General features: G+C 49.0%; 1 protein-coding gene across 11 annotated transcripts in view; it reads right to left on the reverse strand.

The window, feature by feature from the left end:
- Positions 1–20037, reverse strand: part of ADAP2 (ArfGAP with dual PH domains 2) — a 31993-nt gene extending 11956 nt beyond the window's left edge. For 5 of the 11 annotated variants that reach the window (XM_042255431.2, XM_042255430.2, XM_060395241.1 and 2 more), the window contains exons 1-7: positions 19850–20037; positions 18891–19021; positions 17032–17123; positions 16891–16935; positions 12833–12912; positions 11501–11613; positions 3662–3808 (exon numbers count right to left, since the gene is read on the reverse strand). In XM_042255431.2, the coding sequence (XP_042111365.1) occupies positions 3662–3808; positions 11501–11613; positions 12833–12912; positions 16891–16935; positions 17032–17123; positions 18891–19021; positions 19850–19943 (702 nt within the window). In that variant the 5' untranslated portion in view covers positions 19944–20037. Of the gene's footprint in view, positions 1–3661; positions 3809–11500; positions 11614–12832; positions 12913–16890; positions 16936–17031; positions 17124–17452; positions 17567–18890; positions 19022–19849 lie in introns of those variants that run through there. The other 6 variants (XM_060395244.1, XM_060395242.1, XM_060395240.1 and 3 more) reach the window with 3 other exon arrangements.

Here is a 20037-nt window from a genome sequence, read left to right on the forward strand (position 1 = left end):
CTTACTTTGCCCTCTGGACTTCTCTGACAGCTCAGACAGTAAAAATTCTGCCTGCGAATCTGCAGGAGACCCAGGTTTGATCCCTAAGTTGGGAAGATCCCTTAGAGAAGAAAATGGCAACCCACTGCAGTATTCTTGCCTGGAGAATGCCATGGACAGAGGAGCCTAGTGGGCTACAGTCCGTGGGGTCACAAAGAGTTGGACAGGACGGAGTGACTAACACTGTCGCTTTCACTTTCCTCTCTGAGCTCTTTCCATACACAATCATTTGCAATTGCTGCCCCCATGTTCTTCCCTTCTCTTGGAACATTCTGCCTCACCCACCTCTCTGCCCTCACCCTTGATACACCTTTTATCTAGAACATTTTATTCATCCTGAGAGTGAGTTTAGACGGAATAGATTTTTGCTCCACCCAAACCCTGATTCTATGAAAAATGCCCCACCCATTCTCAGCCGCGCACCACCCATCCACACTTGCTGCTATGATCCTACCCCTTCTTGGCCACAGAAAATGGATGAGGGCTGGACCAGCACAGGGGCTGAGCAGGGCTTATCGGATTCTGTCTCACAGGAGTATGGAAGAGGAGAGGAAAGACCTGTTCAAATAGCTGCCGTGCTGCACTCGGATGCAATACAATGATTGAGAAATTCATTTGAACTTGGTTTCAAAGGTATGAAACATCAGTACCTTTCCTCCGTTTTAGGCCAAGCTTTGCTGGTTCAATATTCCTAAACTCTCTTGACCAGGGCATGAAGAACCTTATAGGGTTTCAGGCACTAAGGGAAGGGGGTCATCCCCACGGAAGACCCCCCCAGGCCTTCACTTTGGAAAGACTCTTCCAGTCACAAATCCAACCTGCATACAGTTCGGTTTGTCCTTAAGTTTTGCCTGTTTCAGTTCTCTATACACGTGTTCCTGTTTGCCACAGACTTAAGGCTGTCCACTTTACTTTTAATTTGCCCACCTGGCTTCTGCAGGCGTGAGTTTCTGGCCCCCCATTTATGCCCATCTACGGGAGAAGCTGCGGCATCACCAGGGAGAGGAGACTGGCCGGAACCAGGTTGTCAGCTGCTCTACAGCTGGGCCAGTGGGAGGGAGTCAGGTACCATAAGTGTCTGAGATCGTGGGCACCTCAGCAAAAGTCCTTTAGCAGCGATGGGCATGGAGAGGGAGCCACTGGTATCCAGTTAGTCTGGACATGGGGCCACAGCAGTGAGCCCGGCATGGACTGAGAGCCAGGGATCTCCAGCATGTCTCCTGGACTGCACGAGTCCCAAGATTCTGGAAAAGCCAATGGAGGGAGCCGAGAAAAATGAGTGGCACTAGACTTCTTGGCAGTTTGGGGAATGAGATCCTTGCATTTAGAGAAACAAAGAAGCGAGACGTTACTTGCACTCCTGGTTTTATAGAACAACGTGTTCCTGTTAAGAGTGTATTCTCTCTCTCTCCAAACACACACAGAATCACACACATCACAGTTCTTAATTCTAACCTCTCAGGCGGCCCAACCGTGCTTCTGTCCTTTGAAATAAATACCCCTGTTTCTTTTCCACGTATGACCCTTTTAAGCGGGTTTGAGTGTTCTCCTTCTCAGCATACTCACACAGTTCTTAAGTAGAACCTCCCTCTTTGGATAGCCTTTTGGAGTGCCCCTCCCCCAGACTAGGCCACTTACATGTCTCCTGTGTGTCTCTAGCACGGCTGCCACCGGCATCATCACACAGTATCTTCAGTGCCTATTTCCCCATCTGTCTCTTTCCCAAGACTATGAGATCCCAGAAGCCCATTCACTACACACCCCAGTGCTGTGCACGTTGCAGGGAGGGGCGCTGTAAGGATTTACTGAAAGAGTGAAGTCCTGAACACAGAAATGATCAGGAAAGGCTCGCAAGAGCTTGTCTTCCGCTGCTGCCACAATCGTGAACAAATAACAACAGTGACAACTAATGTTTACAATGCACTTCTCAGTAATGAGATGCATTCACATTCATGGTTCAGAGTCTCTCGATCCTCAAGACCCCTCCAGGAAGTGGGTATTATCAACCATACACAGGCAGACTTGGGAGGGGAAGGGACCTGCCCTCGTAACACACCAGGGAGTGGCAGAAGCAGGGTCCCAACTTCTGACTCCAAACCCCAGCTCTTCAGACCACGCCAGGAAGTCAGCCCAGACGCCGGAGAGAGCAGGAAGCCTGCTAGGAGGACGATCCATGGTCAGTATCCCACTGCTGGGGCCTCTTGGGAAGATCCAGGCCCTGTATCTAGTTTCTGACTCCTGCTGGCAAGGGTCTTCCTCCAGCAGAACCACATGGGGTGGTAAGACAGGTGCAGGGTTCAGGAACCATCGGCCACATGACTCTGAGCAAATTACTTAACACACCCATGCCTCAGTGCATGGGTACTAAGTTGCTTCAGTCGTGTGCGACCCTTTGAGATGCTATGGACTGTAACCCGCCAGGTTCCTCTGTCCATGGGATTCTCCAGGCAAGAATACTGGAGTGGGTTGCCATGGCTTCCTCCAGGGGATCTTCCTGACCCAAGGATTGAAACTTCATCTCCTGAAACTCCTGCATTGCAGGTGGATTCTTTACCGCTGAGCCACCAAGGAAGTCGCATGCCTTAGTAACATGGAGATACAACATTTCCAGGGTTGTTTTGAAGATTAAGAACTGATGTACAGGACTTCCCTGGCAGTCCAGTGATTAAGACTCCACGCTTCCAATGGGTCCATCTTTGGTCAGGGAATGAAGATCCCACATGCCGCACGGCGCAGGCAAATTAATTAATTAATTAATTTTTTAAAAAGAAAAGCAATGATGTATAGTGATCACCAAGAAAAGTGCCCAGCACAGAATTAATAGCAAATCACAAAACGTCAGCCCCCACCTTTGCACCTCCTCACCTCCACTTAGCATCTCTGACTCTTGCCCAGTCACATGACCCTGCCATTTAGAGTTGGCTTTTGTCTTAGCAGCTGTACTATTGGCCTGCTCTTCTCTGACGGAGCTGACTTCCTGGACCTTTGATAGTGCTTCTCAAACTTCAGCGTGCCTGAGTATCACCTAGGGATCCTGTGAAAACGCAGTTTTAACTCAGCAGGTCCAGGATGGGCCCAAGACACTAGTTCTAACAAGCTCCCAGGTGATGCTCACGCAGTTGGTGCCGGACCACACACTGTGATGGGAGGCCATGGGATGCACTGCTGTTTGAGCTTCGAGTCATCCCTCCTCTCATGTCTGGAATCCCTGGCTGCACCTGATTTGCCACCTCTGGGCATAGTCCCGTCTGCTAACCGGACGGCCCTTGGTGGCTGTGCACCATCCAGACACACCCCTGGGCCCCGCCTGGTTCCTCTCCCAGATCTCGCTCTGCCTTAACTTCTGCTCTGTCCCGACCAGAAGTGACAGCAGGGACTTCCCTGACGGTTTGGTGGTTAGGACTCGGTGCTGTCATTGCCGTGGGCCCGAGTTTGATCCCTGGTTGGGGAACTAAGATCCCACAAGCCACACAGTGTGGCCAAACACAGAAAGTGACAACAGATGAAAGCGAACAGCAGCGGCACGTCTCAAGAGGCTGCTGTGCCAGGGAGCCAGGGAGCTGCATCTGCAAGGTTCGGGGCTGCTGAGCTGGAGGCTGGAGAGGCAACGCCATCCTCTCACCTTCCCACTCTCGTGGTACACAAAGAGGTTCCGAACGTGGCCATCTCTCCGGTAGGTGATCTGCAGCCCGTGGGGGTTCCCAATCTTTTCTGTCTGGAAGGTGGCATTCAAGTCCTTGATGCTGATGACAGCTTTGGGGTCTTTACCCTGAAAGAGAGGAATCGGATACTCAGGATGCCTACAGTCAGTGGAGTGACTTCTCCTCACCTTCGCCATCAAGCCTTAAGCCAAACATGACCAATTCGGAACTCCACATAGGTTTTGTAATGTTCTTGCTCTAATATCAAGATCCACAGATATTCTACTATTCTCTGTATCCAGCCATTCCACTAATACTACTACTACTAAGTTGTTTCAGATGCGTCCGACTCTATGCAAACCCATAGACGGCAGCCCACCAGGCTCCCCCATTCCTGGGATTCTCCAGGCAAGAACACTGGAGTGGGTTGCCATTGCCTTCTCCAATGCATGAAAGTGAAAAAGTGAAAGTGAAGTCGCTCAGTCGTGTCCGACTCTTAGCGACCCCATGGACTGCAGCCTACCAGGCTCCTCCGCCTATGGGATTTCCCAGGCAAGAGTACTGGAGTGGGGTGCCATTGCCTTCTCCGAGCCATTCCACTAATCCTGCTTAATCAGTTGGCTTCTCTGAGCTGGAAGGGGGCTTGGAAAGACTGTAACTTGGCCTTTTCAAGTTTTTCAGCCATAGAACTTTTTCTAAAATAAATCATTAGGATTTCCCTTAGCGGCCCAGCGGTTAGGACTCCACGCTTCCACTGTACGGGCCATGGGTTCAGTTCCTGGTCAGGGAACTAAGATCCTTCATGCTGTGCAACCAAAAAAAAACCACAGGAATTTATAATGAATATCCATGGAAGCCAATCAAATGAAACAGATAAACCAATAAAAGCAGGGGTGGGCCTCAAAGCGTGCCTTCCCACACTATACTCTGTTCTCTGGGTCTGAAAACATTTTGAGCACTCCCTGATGCTAAGAAGGCAAAGGAAAAACAAATGTTTCCTTTCATAACTGATGAGAGGAAGAAAAATGATACCAACAATCTGGTCCCATAGTAGCTGTAGCTGTAGTCACATGTAGATATTAAAATGAATTAAAATTAGGACTTCAGGGACTTCTCTGGTGGTCCAGTGGCTAAGACTCGGTGCTTCCAATGCAAGGGGCCCAGGTCTGACCCCTGGTCAAGGATCTAGGTCCCATAGCTGCACGAAGTTCCTGCACGCCACAACGAAGACCAAAGATCCTGAGTGCAGCAGCTAAGACCCATCACAGCCAAATAAATAAGCAAAATTTTTTTTAAAAGAGACTTTAGTTCCTTGGCACACGTAGTCCCATTTCAGTACTCAGTGGCCATCTGTGGCTAGTGGTTAGGGTGTTGGACAGATACAGACAGAACATTTCCATCACTGACAAAAGTTCTAATAGACAGTCTTCTCTAGAGGGAAATTTGATCTTATTTATTAAAACATTGACTGTTTCGCTCTAACCCACAATTTCACATCTCAGAATCTATCTGAGAAAGTAACTGCATTACTATGCAAATATATATGTCAAAAGAGGTTTTACTACCATGTTGCTTATATTAGTTTAAAAAAATTATTTCAATGTCCATCAATGATAACGGGTTAAATAAATAAATCATGGCACATCCACACAACGAAATATCACAGAATTGTTTAAGGAAAATTTAAATCAATATTACTAATATGAAAAAATATCCATGATATCCACATGTAAGAAATACCAAGTACTAGGATAGGATATATAGTAGGAACCTATTAATGCAAAAATTGTACACACATATATATCCATATGCTACCTGCATATAGTGTATCTATGATGTACATAAACTATATGTATATATGTTTATTTGCACAAACATAAGAAGTATGGACAGATTCAGGCCAACACTCTTCATAACGGCTTTCTTGAACGATTGCTAGAAGAATATTTCCTTTTAAAATATTTACTATGAAAAATACTAAAAATACAAAAAAGTATATTTTGACAATATTGTTCCTTAAAAGGAAATTTATTTTAAAAATATGACATTACTAATAAAGTCAAAATCCCTTTAATTACTACTTACCCTGTCCCTTCCCCTCCTCCATTTCCCACAGTCAATCACTGTCATGAGTTTGATGTTCATCTTTCTAGCTCACTTCTTATACTTTTATACACACATACACATGCTTATGAACATACATGTGTTATGTGGCTTTAATTTACATAAAGGGTATCATATAATATAACTCATTCTACATCTTACTTTTGTCACACAACCTTGTAGTTTTTGGTTCTATCCATGTTGAAATAAATCCACCTACTCAGCTCTTGTAAATGACTACACCAAAAGTTATCCATTTATTTTCCTGGTGACAAATATTGGGATCGTTTCTAATTTTTTGCTGCAGTCAGCTGGCATCCCTGGTATACATCTGTAAGGGTGTCTCTAGGTCACAGTACATACTCAGGAATGGAATTGCTATCTTATAAGTGTATGCATCTTTGACTTACTGAAAACTGCCAAATTATTTCACTAACTAGCTCTCCACAGTGGTTGCACCAATATTTACTTCCAACAATAACACAATAGTTTTCCTTTCTCCATATCCTCACCAACACTTGATGCTGCCAGTTTTTTAACATTTTGCCAACACGGTGAGTTTGACTGACTCTCAATTTGTTGTTAATTTTCACTTACTCAACTTAACTGAGGTATAATTTATAAGCAATAAATGGAACTCATTTTAAGAGTACAGTTTTTTGACAAGCGTATATACTCACGTAACCACCACCACAATCAAGACACACAACATCAGGAACTTCCCTGGTGGTCCAGTGATTAAGAATCCCCCTTGCAATCCAGGGGACGAAGGCTCAGTCCCTGGTCAGGGAACTAAGATCCTACATGCCGCAGAGCAACCAAGTCCAGGAGCCACAACTACTGAGCTGGTGTGCTCTATAGCCCATGGTCCCCAGCAAGAGAAGCCACCAGAGTGAGGAGCCCGTGTAACACTAGAGAGTAACTCCTAATAAAAAATAAAAAATTTAAAAATTAAAAAAAAAAAAAAGAGTAACTCCTGCTCGCCACAACTAGAGAAAGCTTGAGTGCAGCAGTGAAGACCTGGCACAGCCAAAAACAAGGAATAAATAAGTATTAAAAAAAAAAAAGAGGCACAATCTCTATCCCCTCCCCAAGGACTGATGTTGAAGCTGAAACTCCAATACTTTGGCCAACTGATGGGAAGAACTGACTCATTTGGAAAGGCCCTGATGCTGGGAAAGATCGAAGGCTGGAGGAGAAGGGGACAACAGAGGATGAGATGGTTAGATGGCATCACCGACTCAATGGACATGCGTTTGGGGAAACTGCAGGAGTTGGTGATGGACAGGGAGGCCTGGCGTGCTGCAGTCCATGGGATCGCAAAGAGTCGAACGTGACTGAGCGACTGAACTGACCCGAACTGAATTGGTTTTGGTTGCATGACTTGAATTGACCAATAGCAGGCAGTTCCTGGCCTAAGCTTTGGGGCCTGGCAGCATCCTTGTTTGCTTGGGGGAAGTCGGCCACCATGCTGTAACAAAGCTTGAGCTGGACTCCTGAATGAGGAACATTCACAGAGAGAAAAGCCACAAGGGAGCAAAGCACGAGACACGTGAGTGAAGGCTTTCTGGGTCTCCTAGCCGAGCCCAGGAAAATGAAGCAGAGGGAATGACCCAGCTGAAGTCACAGGGAGTGCCCTGCAGCAGCCACCACCTGCTCAAATTCCTGACCCCAGAGGATTATGAGACACAATCAACTGTTATTTCAAGCCACTAAGTTTCACGGTGGTGTGTCACTCAGTAACAAATACCTAAAATACTCAGTCCTTAGACATCTTTTTTCATCCATCCCCACCACCCCCCACCTCGGTGATTCCAACCAGTCCTGTTGCTTAACCAGTTTGCATGCTGCTGACTCCAGCTCAAAACTTTCCCCAAACCTCTAGACTCAGAACTTCTGAGAACCTCTTCCTCAGTCTCTACGTGGATGACTAATAAGCATCTCAAATGAAAAAGGACTCATGATCACCCCCTTAGGGAGCTAAATCTTTGCCATCTCAGCAAATGACAAACTAACCTCATAGTTGCATAAGGCAAAAAATCTGGGATGCATTCTTATTTTTTGCTGTGCTGGGTCTTCACTGCTGCCCTTGGGCTTTCTCTAACTGAAGCGAGAGGAGGCTACTCTCTCTAGTTGCGTGGGCTTCTCACTGCGGTGTCTTCTCTTGTTGTGGCTCACAGGCTCCGGAGCACTTGGCTCAGTAGTTGTGGCACACAGGCTTAGTTCTTCACAGCACATGGAATCTTCCTGGAGCAGAGATCAAACCTGTGTCTTCGGCACTGGCGGGTGGATTCTTAAGCATTGGACCACCAAGGAAGTCCTGTGGATCATTCTTGATCCCTCTCACTTTCACACCCCGTGTCCAGTCCTTCGGTAGATCTCATTGGCTCTATTTCCAAAATGCAAGCAGACCACTTTTAACCATCTCCAACACCATTGTCCCGATCTTGGATTATTGTAGTAGCTTCCTAACTGGTTTCTCTGCTTCTACTCTTGCCTCCTCCTGCCCCACTCTTGCCCAAGTAGCAGCCAGAGTGTCTCTTTTTAAAAGTTTTAGTCAAAGCTTATCACTTTTCTGCTCAAAACCCTCCTGCGTGCATGCTAAGTCACTTCAGTCGTGTCTGATTCTTTGCGATGCTATGAATCATAGCCCACCAGGCTCCAAAGTCCAGGGGATTCTCTAGTTAAGAACATTGGAGTGGGTTGCCATGCCCTCCTGCAGGGGATCTTCCTGACCCAGGGATAGAACGTGGGTCTCTTACATCTCCTGCATTGGTAGGCAGGTTCTTTACCACTAGTGCCACCTGAGAAGCCCCAAAACCCATGTATGTCTTCCCAATAGCAGAGTAAAATCCAAACACAGACATTTTTTGTAAAAATATTTATAATGAAAAAGAATATTAAGAAATAAGATGTAACTTAAAAAAAATCATATACCCAATAAGGGCCTTGTATATAGACTATATAAATAACTATTACAGCTCAAAAAGAAAAACAAATAACATAATAAAAATATGAGAAAAGGCTGTGAATAGACATTTCTACAAAGAAGATGTGCAACTGGCCAGTAAGTACATGAGAAGACACACAACATCACTAGCCATCGAGGACATGTAAATCGAAATCACAATGAGATATTATTTTGTACCCATTAAGATGGCTATGATCAAAAGGACAGATAATAACAAACATTGGTGAGGATGTGGAGAACCCTCATACATTGTTGGTGGGAATGTAAAATGGTGCAGCTACTTTGGAAAAATTCCTCAAAAAATTAAACAAAGAGTTATTACCATATGAGTCAGCAGTTCCACTCCTAGGGAGAATTACCCAAGAAAATTGGAAACGTAGATTCACATAAAACCTTGTACATGAATGTTCATAGCAGCATTATTCATACTAGCCCAAAAGTGGAAACAACTCAACTGTCTATCAGCTGATGAATAAATAAGTGAAATATGGTATATCCTTACAGTGGAATATTACTTGGCAATAAAAAGAAATGAAGTACTGATACATGCTACCACATGAATGATCCTTAAAAACCTAATGCTAAATGAAGGGAGTCTGCTATAAAAGACCACATATTTGTATGAAATGTCAAGAACAGGCAAATCTGACAGTAGATTAGTGGTTGCCTAGGGCAAGGGGCAGAGAAGGCAATGGCACCCTACTCCAGTACTCTTCCCTGGAAAATCCCATGGACGGAGGAGCCTGGTGGGCTGCAGTCCATGGGGTCACTGAGGGTTGGACACGACTTCACTTTCACTTTTCACTTTCATGCATTGGATAAGGAAATGGCAACCCACTCCAGTGTTCTCGCCTGGAGAATCCCAGGGATGGGGGAGCCTGGTGGGCTGCCATCTATGGGGTCACACAGAGTCGGACATGACCGAAGCGACTTAGCAGCAGCAGCAGCAGCAGCAGCAGGGCAAGGGGAGGGCTTCCCTGGTGATTCAGTGGTAAAGAATCCACCTGCCAAGCAGCAGACCCGGGTTCCACCCATGAGTCGGGAAGACCTCCTGGAGTAGGAAATGGCAATCCCCTGGGAAACCCCATGGACAGAGGAGCCTGGTGGGCTATAGTCCACGGAATTGCAAAGAGTCAAACAGGACTGAGCGACTAAACAACAACAGGGCTGGGGGAGGCTAGTAGAGTGGAGAACTAGAGCTCACACATGTTCTTTTTAGGGTAATGAATGAAAATGTTCTAAAATTGACTGTGGTGAAAGTCGCACAACTCCACGAGTATACTAAAAACTATTCATTACATACTTCAAACAGGTGAACTGCAAAGAGCTGACTCGTTGGAAAAGACCCTGATGCTGGGAAGGATTGAGGGCAGGAGAAGGGGACGACAGAGGATGAGATGGTTGGATGGCATCACCGACTCAATGGACATGGGTTTGGGTGGACTCCGGGAGTTGGTGATGGACAGGGAGGCCTGGCGTGCTGCAGTTCATGGGGTCGGAGTCGGACACGACCAAACGACTGAACTGAACTGACACAGGTGAATCCTGTGGTATGTGAATTTACATTTCAATAAAGCTGTTAAAAAACCCATCTTCCAATGGTCTTCAAAGTCTTCCACTATGTGAGCTCCTCTCTCTATTTTTTTTGCTCACTCTGTACCAGGCACTCTGGCCTCCTTCATGCCCTATAGACTCACCAAATACACTCCCAGCTCAAGCCACGGCTATGGCTCATGGTTGGGCAGTTTGTGCACTGAACAGAAAGCTCCTGGCTGAAGGGATGGGGGAGAAGTGGCATCCAGGCTTCTGCTTGCCTAGACTGGGACCAGGGATGCACCCTCTCGGAGGCATCATCTTTTCTAATCAGCACACGTGACCATGCTCCTGCACATACTGTTCTCTCTGCTTCTTCTACCCCTCCCCCACACATCCACAGAACTCACTCATGTTTATTCAGTTCTGTGCTCAAAGGTCATCAGAGAGGCCTCCTCTGACCACCTCCCCTTGCGCCACTTGTATCATGCTCTAACCCTTCACCCTCTTTTATTTTACTTCATAGAACTTATTGCCACTGGGTAGGTAACATATATTGGTTATTACCTGTCTCTATTCACTAGAATGGAAGCCCCAAGAGATCAGGAACTTTGTTTAGTTCACTGCTGTATCTTCATGCTTGGAATAAGGTCTAGCATAGTAGGTGCTCAATGAATATATATTTTTTGGCTGTGATGAGTTTCTATTGCTGCATGAGGGCTTACTCTAGTTGCAGGGATCGGGGGCTACTCTGCAGTTGCAGGTTTCTTACTGAGGTGGCTTCTCTTGTTCTGGAGCACAGGCTCAAGGGCACACAGGCTTCAGGAGTTGCGGCATACAGGCTTAGCTGCCCTGCGGCGTGTGGGATCTTCCTGGACCAGGGGTCGAACCCATGTCCCCTGCATTGGCAGGTGGATTCTTAACCCCTGGACCACCAAGGAAGCCCAATAAATATTTCTTGAGTGAATGAATCAATGAAGTAAAGTCAAGTGATCATCAAAAGCTTAATCATGGACCAATCTAAGCCCATTCAAGGTGAAGAGAAGGTGAGGTTTTCAGTGGACTGGATGGATTGTATAATGAGGAAACGTAGCAGCATGTGGTACCTAAGTCTCAGTGACTGAGCTCATCTGCAAGACCGGGCACCATTGATCAAAACATAGGCTGGAGAGGGGTGCGTGCCCTTGCTTGGGCAGGAGTAAGAGAAGCTCACCTCTTCCTTAGTGTAGTACTTCAGCAGGCCTTCTCTTGCCAGGAGGACAAACCTCCTTTTCAGGAACTGTGCGTTGTCCCTTCCCCGCTTCCACAGGAACCCTTCTCTGTTACCTGCCACCAAAGACGAGAAAGAGTGAACCACCACAGCTCTAAGACCAACAGGCAACTCTCACCTGCCTATTGGTGACCCCGTGCCGTGCAGTCTCAGGGGTGGAGTGGACCTCCCACCTGCTGCTGGAACGTCTCGGATCTGATTTAGCTCTTACAGCTGCAGGATGTGGGGTCCTTTGCAATGCTGCATGGTTTTAGTTGGGGGTCCCCTCCAACTTTCTTTCTTGGCTGTTTCCTAAGAAGACATAGTAAACCTTTAGGTGGGGACTTCCCTGGTGGTCCAGTGGTTTAGAATCCACCTGCCAATGCAAGGGACATGGGTTCAATCTCCAGTCTGGGAAGATCCTACATGCTGCAGAGCAACTAAGCCCACGTGCCACCACTACTGAGCCACGTGCCACAACTATTGGAGCCTGCCTGCCTAGAGCCTGCGCTCTGCAACAAGAGAAGGCACTGCAACCGGAGAGCAGCCAGTGCAGCAACAAACACCCAGCACAGCCAAAAATAAATAAATAAATTTAAATGTCAAGGAACCCTTAAGTAGGCTAAAAACTGAGAAACTGGACTGATTTTGAAAGAGGCCCAACTTCACGTTGATATCAGCCAAATGAAAGTCTCCCAAGTACGGGAATAATGAGTGACCTCTAGGTCCCTGCTGGTGGATGAACACTCTGTGCTCCTGGCGGCTACGAGCGTTCAGCTCTGGCTGCCTCTGGTCCTCGAGAGGACCAAATGTTTTGTACATTTTGCTCTCTGGGACAGTGTCCATTTGGACTCACAGCAGAGGGGTAGAATGTGCCACAGGTCCAAGGCCACCGATGAGGTCATGCCCTACCCAAAGGCGGGAAGGGAGGCAAAATCCAGCCCATTCTCCTTCTCAAGGCTTGTGCCACACTAGGGTCCGTTAGCCAGAAACAGATTGTCTATTTCTACCTGGTCTCCCCAGGGGGTGAATCTTTTTGCAATTTATACTAAGACTCTGTACACCCTGTGGTCCTTCAGGGACCTGAAACGAATGAGCTTCTCAGCCAAGAAGACCATAAAACCCCACCAGCCGATGTGTTGCTATTTCAGAAGCAGAGGAACCCACACCTTGGTCTCTGGGGCCAGAGTGAGGGCGGCAGGTATCTCTCTGCTGACCTTGTTCCTAATACTCAGGCACTTTGTTTTCTAGAATGCATCAGAATCAGCCCTCAAGAGATGATGAAAATAACTTTACCTGGGGCTGAGATGGTTTTCCCATCGGCCATAAATTCCTGTCTCTCATACTTAGCTCGAATCCACTGTTCTTTTAAGACCCTAAAAAGAGAGAACCTTTAGTCAGCTGTGTGTGGTGCATCCTCTTTTCATGGCAATTTTATGAGACCCTGTAGCTGAGGATGGGAGCTTCACAGCGATGCCTGGCTACCTGCCCAGCCTGGTAAAGTTTTGCCACCTGCATACTATTAACACTTGGGACCAGGTAATGCTTCATGGTGGGGGACTATCTCGTGCTTTGTAGGATGTATAGTAGTATCTCAGACCTCCACCCCCTTGATACCAATAGCAACCCTTCCCAAGTTGTGATACTCCAAAATGTCTGCAGACAAGGCCAGTATCTCACCAGGGAATAATATCTCCCCTCAGGGGCTAAATTCAAACCGCTATGCTATTCCAACCTCAGCCCCAATCCTCTAGGTCAATGAGACAGATGCCAGCTTTCCTGGACCGTCTAGTCGGCCACATTGCACTGTGTGTTCATGAGCTTAAGCCAGGAGAGTCCATGAGCCTCTCCCCAAGGCCCACCCATGAGATCTGGGCATGCTACAATGGACAGAGCAGTGGTCTCAGGGTCTCACCCTCTGGGACCTGGTCCTAGTGAAGTCATTTAGTTCTGTCTGACTCTTTGTGACCCCATGGACTGTAGCCTACCAGGCTCCTCCCTCCATGGGATTCTCCAGGCAAGAATACTGGAGTAGATTGCCATTTCCTTCTCCAGGGGATCTTCCCGACCCAGGGATCGAACCCAGGTCTCCAGCATTCCAGGCAGGTGCTTTAACCTCTGAGCCACCTGGTCCTACTCTACCATTTATCCACTGTGTGACCAAGGGCAAGTTACTTTACTCCTCTGAACTTGGGGAGTATTCCAGTAATATTATATCTACCTATCCCTTAGAGTTGTTGAGAGGTTTAAATGCATACAGAGGGCCTAGTACTATGCTGAGCACATAACAGGCATTTGATGTTAGCCCAACCAGACACTGTCACCCACGACCCCTACAGAAAATCCACACAGCTGAGAGGGACTTCATTCCAATTGTTTGGTTCCCTCTTGCCTTTTCCAGGCAAACGTTCCCAGGTTGATATGACCTCATCCCTTGGCCACAGGGAATGACCTAGAACTGAGTACCTGACCCAAATTGGTCAATCAGAGCTTGGCCCTGGGCTGTGGGGACCAAAAGGAGTAAAACTGAGAGAGGTGGATTGGAAGCCCGCTCTCCAAGGCTGGGAGCTGGAGCTGGGAGCATGGATATGGTGTTGCTCCCAGCTAGAGGAAGAAGTATATTGAAAAGCAGAGATATCACTTTGCCAACAAAGGTCTATATAGCCAGAGCTATGTTTTTCCAGTAGTCATGTATGGATGTGAGAACTGGACCATAAAGAAGGCTGAGCACCGAACAACTGATGCTTTCTATCTGTGGTGCTGGAGGAGACTCTTGAGAGTCCCTGGGACTGCAAGGAGATGAAACCGGTCAATCCTAAAGGAAATCAATCCTAAATATTCATTGGAAGAACTGATGCTGAAGCTTAAGTTCTGATACTTTGGCCACCTGATGTGAAGAGCTGACTCATTGGAAAAGGAGCTGACTCCCTGATGCTGGGAAAGATTGAGGGCAAGAGGAGAAGGGGGCGACAGAGGGTGAGATGGTTGGATGGCATCATCGACTCCATGGACATGAGTTTGAATAAACTCCAGGAGATAGTGAAGAACAGGGAAGCCTGGCATGCTGCAGTCCATGGGCTCACAAAGAATTGGATACAACTGAGCAACTGAACAACAACAGGAAGAAAGCCTGGCTGAGAAAAAGAGGTAAGAATGGGAACCAGAGGGATTTCAGAGACTTGATAGTGCTGGAGCCTCCAGCCTGTCCTTCCGGAGGGTGGCTCCACCTCTGTTCTTTGTGCGGTCTGATCCAAACCCAGAAAATCACCTTGTGCATAAGCTGGTTTAAATTGGGTTTCTGTTGTATGTAGTCAAGGGCCCTGCTGAGTGCACAGCCCTTGGCCCCAGGACACGGAGGAACACTGAATCACAGGATCAGAGCTGGGAGAGAATGGAGACCGACATTCTGGAGGTGGAGAATTCAGGGGACTTTTAGAATTAGAGATGGAGTTTTAGCATTCAACCAGAAGGGATTACAGTTCAGGGCTGTAGTTGGGGTCATGACACATAGCGTCTGTGTAGCACTGGCGGAGAGCCTTGAGCTCAGTAGGTGCTCACCAAGTACCCGGTCCCTTCCCCCTGGAGCAAAGGGTTGGGTGGCAGTGGTGAGGCAAAAGGAGCCCTTTCACATTAAGCCTGGCACATCCCACAGCTGGGCCAGCCACCAGCCAGTATGCCAAGGTGGACATAGAAATAGATTAAAACTGGCATGAAGGGGTTTCCCTGGTGGTCCAGTTGTGAAGAATCTGCCTTGTAAGGCAAGGGACACCAGTAGGATCCCTGGTCTGGGAGGATTCCATATGCTGAGGAGCAACTAAGCCCGCATGCTCTAGGGCCCGCACGCCACTGCTCCTGGGCTCACAGTGCTGCAACTGCTGAAGCCCACGTGCCTAGAGCCTGTGCTCCAAGAGGGGAGAAGCCACCACAGTGAGAAGCCAGCGCATCTCGGCGAAGAGCAGCCCCAGCTTGTTGCAACCAGAGAAAGCCTGCACACAGCAGCGAAGACCCACACAGCCAAACAAATAAAAAGAAGTAAATAAATCCTTTAAAAAGAATGGCATGAGGGGTGTCTTGTGAGATGTTTTACCTAAGTTATCTCCTTTAATCTCTACCATCATGCCTACCAAACGTAGGCATCACTGTCTACATTTCACAGATGAGGCTGCCACGAGTTGCAGAGTTCTGCTCCCTTGTCTACCTTTTCACAGCTGAATAGAGACAGAGAAGCATCCTGGGGTCTCCTGAGTGCAAAGCTGTGCCTGCTCTACCCCACGCAGGTTGTTTAAATACCGGGACATCACAGGACACTAGATACGGTTGCATAGCTTATGCACTGTCCACCAGCATCCTGCCATGGTTAGAGGTCAATGGCGGCGGAAATGCAGCCTGTTTCCAGCAAGCCACGCCTCCTGTCTGCCTGGAGATAACCCTTCTCCCCATTTACACTCCATTCACACTCAGCCAAGATGCTGAGTCCCTGGGAGGGAAGCTCAGGCTCAGACAGTCTGGCCTGCAGAGGTTTGGGGTCACTACAGACCAGTGTCACCCCCACCCCTCACCCCCAGGGGACCTGAACCCTCCTGCTGCTTCACAGCATGCAATCCCAGTACCCTGGACTTTTTTTCCCAGCACCTTGGTACAGTCACGAAGGCCCTGGTGTCAGATGGGCTAGTCCCAGCTCTGCCTCTATCAGCCTCAAGTTTTTCATTTTTATGGTGGGGATAATGCAGTATGATCTCATAGGGTTGCTGAGAGAACGAAAATTAACACACACAAGCATTTAACACAGGGCCTGATACAGAGTAAAGCTCAATAAATATTTGAAAGTGAAGTCACTCAGTCGTGTCTGACTCTTTGCGACCCTGTGGACTGTAGCCCACCAGGCTCCTCAGTTCATGGGATTCTCTCCAGGCAAGAATACTGGAGTGGGTTGCCATTTCCTTCTCCAGGGGATCTTCCCAACCCAGGTATCGAACCCGGGTCTCCCACATTGCAGGCAGACGCTTTAACCTCTGAGCTACCAGGGAAGCCCCAATAAATATTAGTAGCTACAAGTATTTCTATGGTTATTATTTGGGGATCTGGGGCCTAAGCAGCTGCCTTGGAGCTATGCTGAGCTTAGGTGGGACAGCTCTGGGCACAAGATTCCATGCAAAGTAGCTCAAGCACATTGATTCTGCTAGAATACCGGCATTACTCTTGTTAATCAAGTTAGTCATCACCTGTAGGCTATGAGAACATCAAGGCAAAGGGACAGAAACTAAAGCAGATGTCCCGTTTCACAGATGAGTCCAGGAAACTGAGTCCCAAAGAGGGGAGGTGATGACCCAAGCTTCGAAGGTAGAGGGCCTTACACAGGTCTGTGTGTTCTCATATACCAAATGCTCTCCTGGCTCCACCTGCTGGGCAGGTCCACAGAAAAGGCTGTCAGAGACAAAGGCACTGGAGATGGGGTAGCGGTGGGGGTGGGTGGGACCAGGAAATCACCCACTCACATGCAGTCGCTGGCCTGGGGGATATAGTAGAATGCAGGGACTCTGGCTTCGTACTTGGCCTTCACTCGGAGGTTCCCGTTGTGGGTCATAAACTGCAAGACAAGAGCAACTTGGGGTAATGTCAGAACTTAAAAAAATGTGAAATGAAACCGCAGTCTACCCAGAAGGCCACTGTTCTCACTGACTCCTAGGCTGAGTCAGGAGACACTCCTCCTGGAGTCTGACATTTCCCCCAACCCAGCTTGGTCACGCGTGATGCTCACAAGTCCCAGCCTGGAACAATGTAACAACCACGCCTCATACAGGCATAGCACTTTACAGCTCTCTCACATTATTCCATTTGATCCCCTCAATCACTGTAATATTGCTGTCCCTGTTATAAAACAAGGACAGCAAGGCTCAGAGAGGTTAGGCGACTTACCCAAGGTAACACAGCGAGTCAGTGGAGAGCTGGAATTTGAACCCAGACCTGCCTAACTCCAAAGCTCATGTACCTTCTCCACTGCCCTCCACAGATGGCCAGGACCACCAGCAGTAGTCCCTGCAAGTCCATAGGAGATGGATGGAACTGAAGGATGCAGCACTTTAGTGCTCCACCCCATAGTGTATGTGGGTCAGGAAGATTGTACCAGAGAGACCCAGGGGCACGTGTGTGTCAGAAGCGGCCCTGGCCATCAGTCAGCACTCAGTAACATCGGTGGCATATCTGGGCTGGGGACACGTGGGAAAAAAACAGCCCATTTTTAATCCACATCTCTTGGAAACAGTGAACTCTATTCTTCCCTTCCCCACCAGCCACTGGGTTGTCACAGGATTTGCATGGGCTTTGAGTCTCCATAGAGCAGGGTTCCCGTTGGGCTACACTATAACTATAACTGGGGAGTGCTAAGTGTTAAGTTGCTTCAGTCGTGTCCGACTCTTTGTGACCCCCTGGATTGTAGCCCACCAGGCTCCTCTGTCCACAGGATTTCCCAGGCAAGAACACTGGAGTGGGTTGCCATTTCCTTCTCCAGGGGATCTTCCCAACCCAGGGATTGAACCCGTGTCTCCTGCATTGGCAGGCAGGTTCTTTTCCACTGAGCCACCACAAAGCCCATAATGGGGGAGTGATGAGGCACAAAGAAACAACCTTCAGGTTTATATGCCAGTTTCTGGTCTTTCTCCTACACTAGAATGTAAGCTCCACATAAGGAGAGACTTTATCTTCACTGCTCTGTCCTACACCCAGCAAATGCAGGCTTACAGTAATGAATGAATAAAGCATCGAGCCCAGTGGTCTAGCACAGTGCCTGGCACAGACAGGGGTACTCAGTAAACATGGGTCTGCTTCCCCGGTTCCTTGAAATCCTCAGCCAGCCCAGTTTAGGACTGCCTGCTCTCTGAAGGTTTTCTGGCCAGAATGGTGTCATCATCCAGGCTGAAGATGTTCTCCATCTCTGGAGATCAGGAGAACACGGGGGCTCCCTCCCTGGCTAGGGGGACTGGAGAAGGGCTATGGATCATGAATCAGGATACTTCTGTTCTGGTCCAGGACTTCAGCTACTAAGAACAGCAGCTGTTAACTGACTATTTACACTGTACTTGCCTTGAGTCAGCATTTAATCCTCATAGCAACCCTGTGAAGGGATAGTGGTATATTTATAATACACATGTGGAAAGGGCCCACAGCTAGTGTTAAATAGCAGGCTCCGGACCTCACAGCTTGCAAGTAAGCCATGGAGCTAGGATTTGAACTCAGGGCCTCTGTCTAAGGCAACTCTAACTGGCTCCTTACTGCCCCTCTCTCGGCCTCAGTTTCCTTCCCTGGAGAACCGGAGCAGGCTCCTGTTCAAAGGCTCTCCACGTGTGCCCCTTGCTACCTCCACGATACTGTCGTCCCAGAAGTCAAGTCTGACGGATTTCACTTTGCTGATGTCTGGAAAGTTGCGGTGGACTCCGGAGCAGTTCAGACAGATAAAGATGCCCAGCTTGTAAGAGGCCCAGTCGGGATCTGCGGGGTGAGAGGGCAGGGTGGGGAGCTGGGTGAAGAGCTGGCTGAAGAAACCAGGGCTAGGCTAGGGGCGCCAGGAGAGGCAAGGGCTTGGCAGGTACCAACAGCCCATGCCTTCCCTCTCAGCCTCCCCTCCTTGCGCGAACTAAGATACCAGCATGAAACCCTCTGGTCAGCCCACTTGGCCCTGACGCGGCCGCGGCGGCGGCCAGAATGAAGATCTTGGAAGGAGTCCCGGGGATGGAGAGCGAGAGGCTGAGGCGGCGCGAAGTGGAAGTGACAGCACTTCAAGGAACCGAGAGGAGAGCGCGGAAGGACGGACCCGCAGCTCGACGCCGGGAGCTGCCGATGGAGGTGGGTCAGAGTCCCTTGGCGTGCGCCGGGTCTGAGCGCGCAGAACCCCGGGGACGTCCGAGGGGCGGGAGGGGACACTGGACCATCCGGGAAGACCTGGGTCCGGGGTCTGGGAACCGTGGTGTGTGGGATGTTTGGATCCGAGGGTGGGGAAAGAGGCTGGGTCCGAAAAGAAGAGGTCAAGGACCGTGGTCCGAGTGGGCAGGGTGTCTGGCAGAGGGAGGTGAGTAGAATGGGCAGGGCACCCGGGGCTGGGATCTAGTGTCGAGGTCCAGAGGGGGCAGGTCAGGGGTCCCGGCTTCGAGTGGGGGCAGTACTGGCCGAGGAGAGGGCTGTGGGGGGCTCGGGTCCGAAGGTGATATAAGAGTCGTGCGCGGGGGCCTGGGACTCGCCCGGGTCTGGAGGCAGGGGACGGGACCCGCGGGCCGCGGGCCGGCCCAGAGTACCGGGCTACAGGCGCCGCCGCGACCTTACCCGCCGCCCCGCAGTCTGCGCAGTACGCGTTGCCGGTGCCCGCCGCCTGCAGCAGCTCCAGCAGCCGCTTCTTATTGCGCTCGCGGTCGCCCATGGCCGGCCCCGGCGGGCTCAGGGCTCAGCCCGGCAGCCCCTTGGCACGCGGCAGTCCATGGCCAGCTCGCTCGCCCGCAGGTGGAGCGGGAAGC

Source organism: Ovis aries, chromosome 11 (assembly GCF_016772045.2).
Source record: "Ovis aries strain OAR_USU_Benz2616 breed Rambouillet chromosome 11, ARS-UI_Ramb_v3.0, whole genome shotgun sequence".
NCBI lineage: Eukaryota > Metazoa > Chordata > Mammalia > Artiodactyla > Bovidae > Ovis > Ovis aries.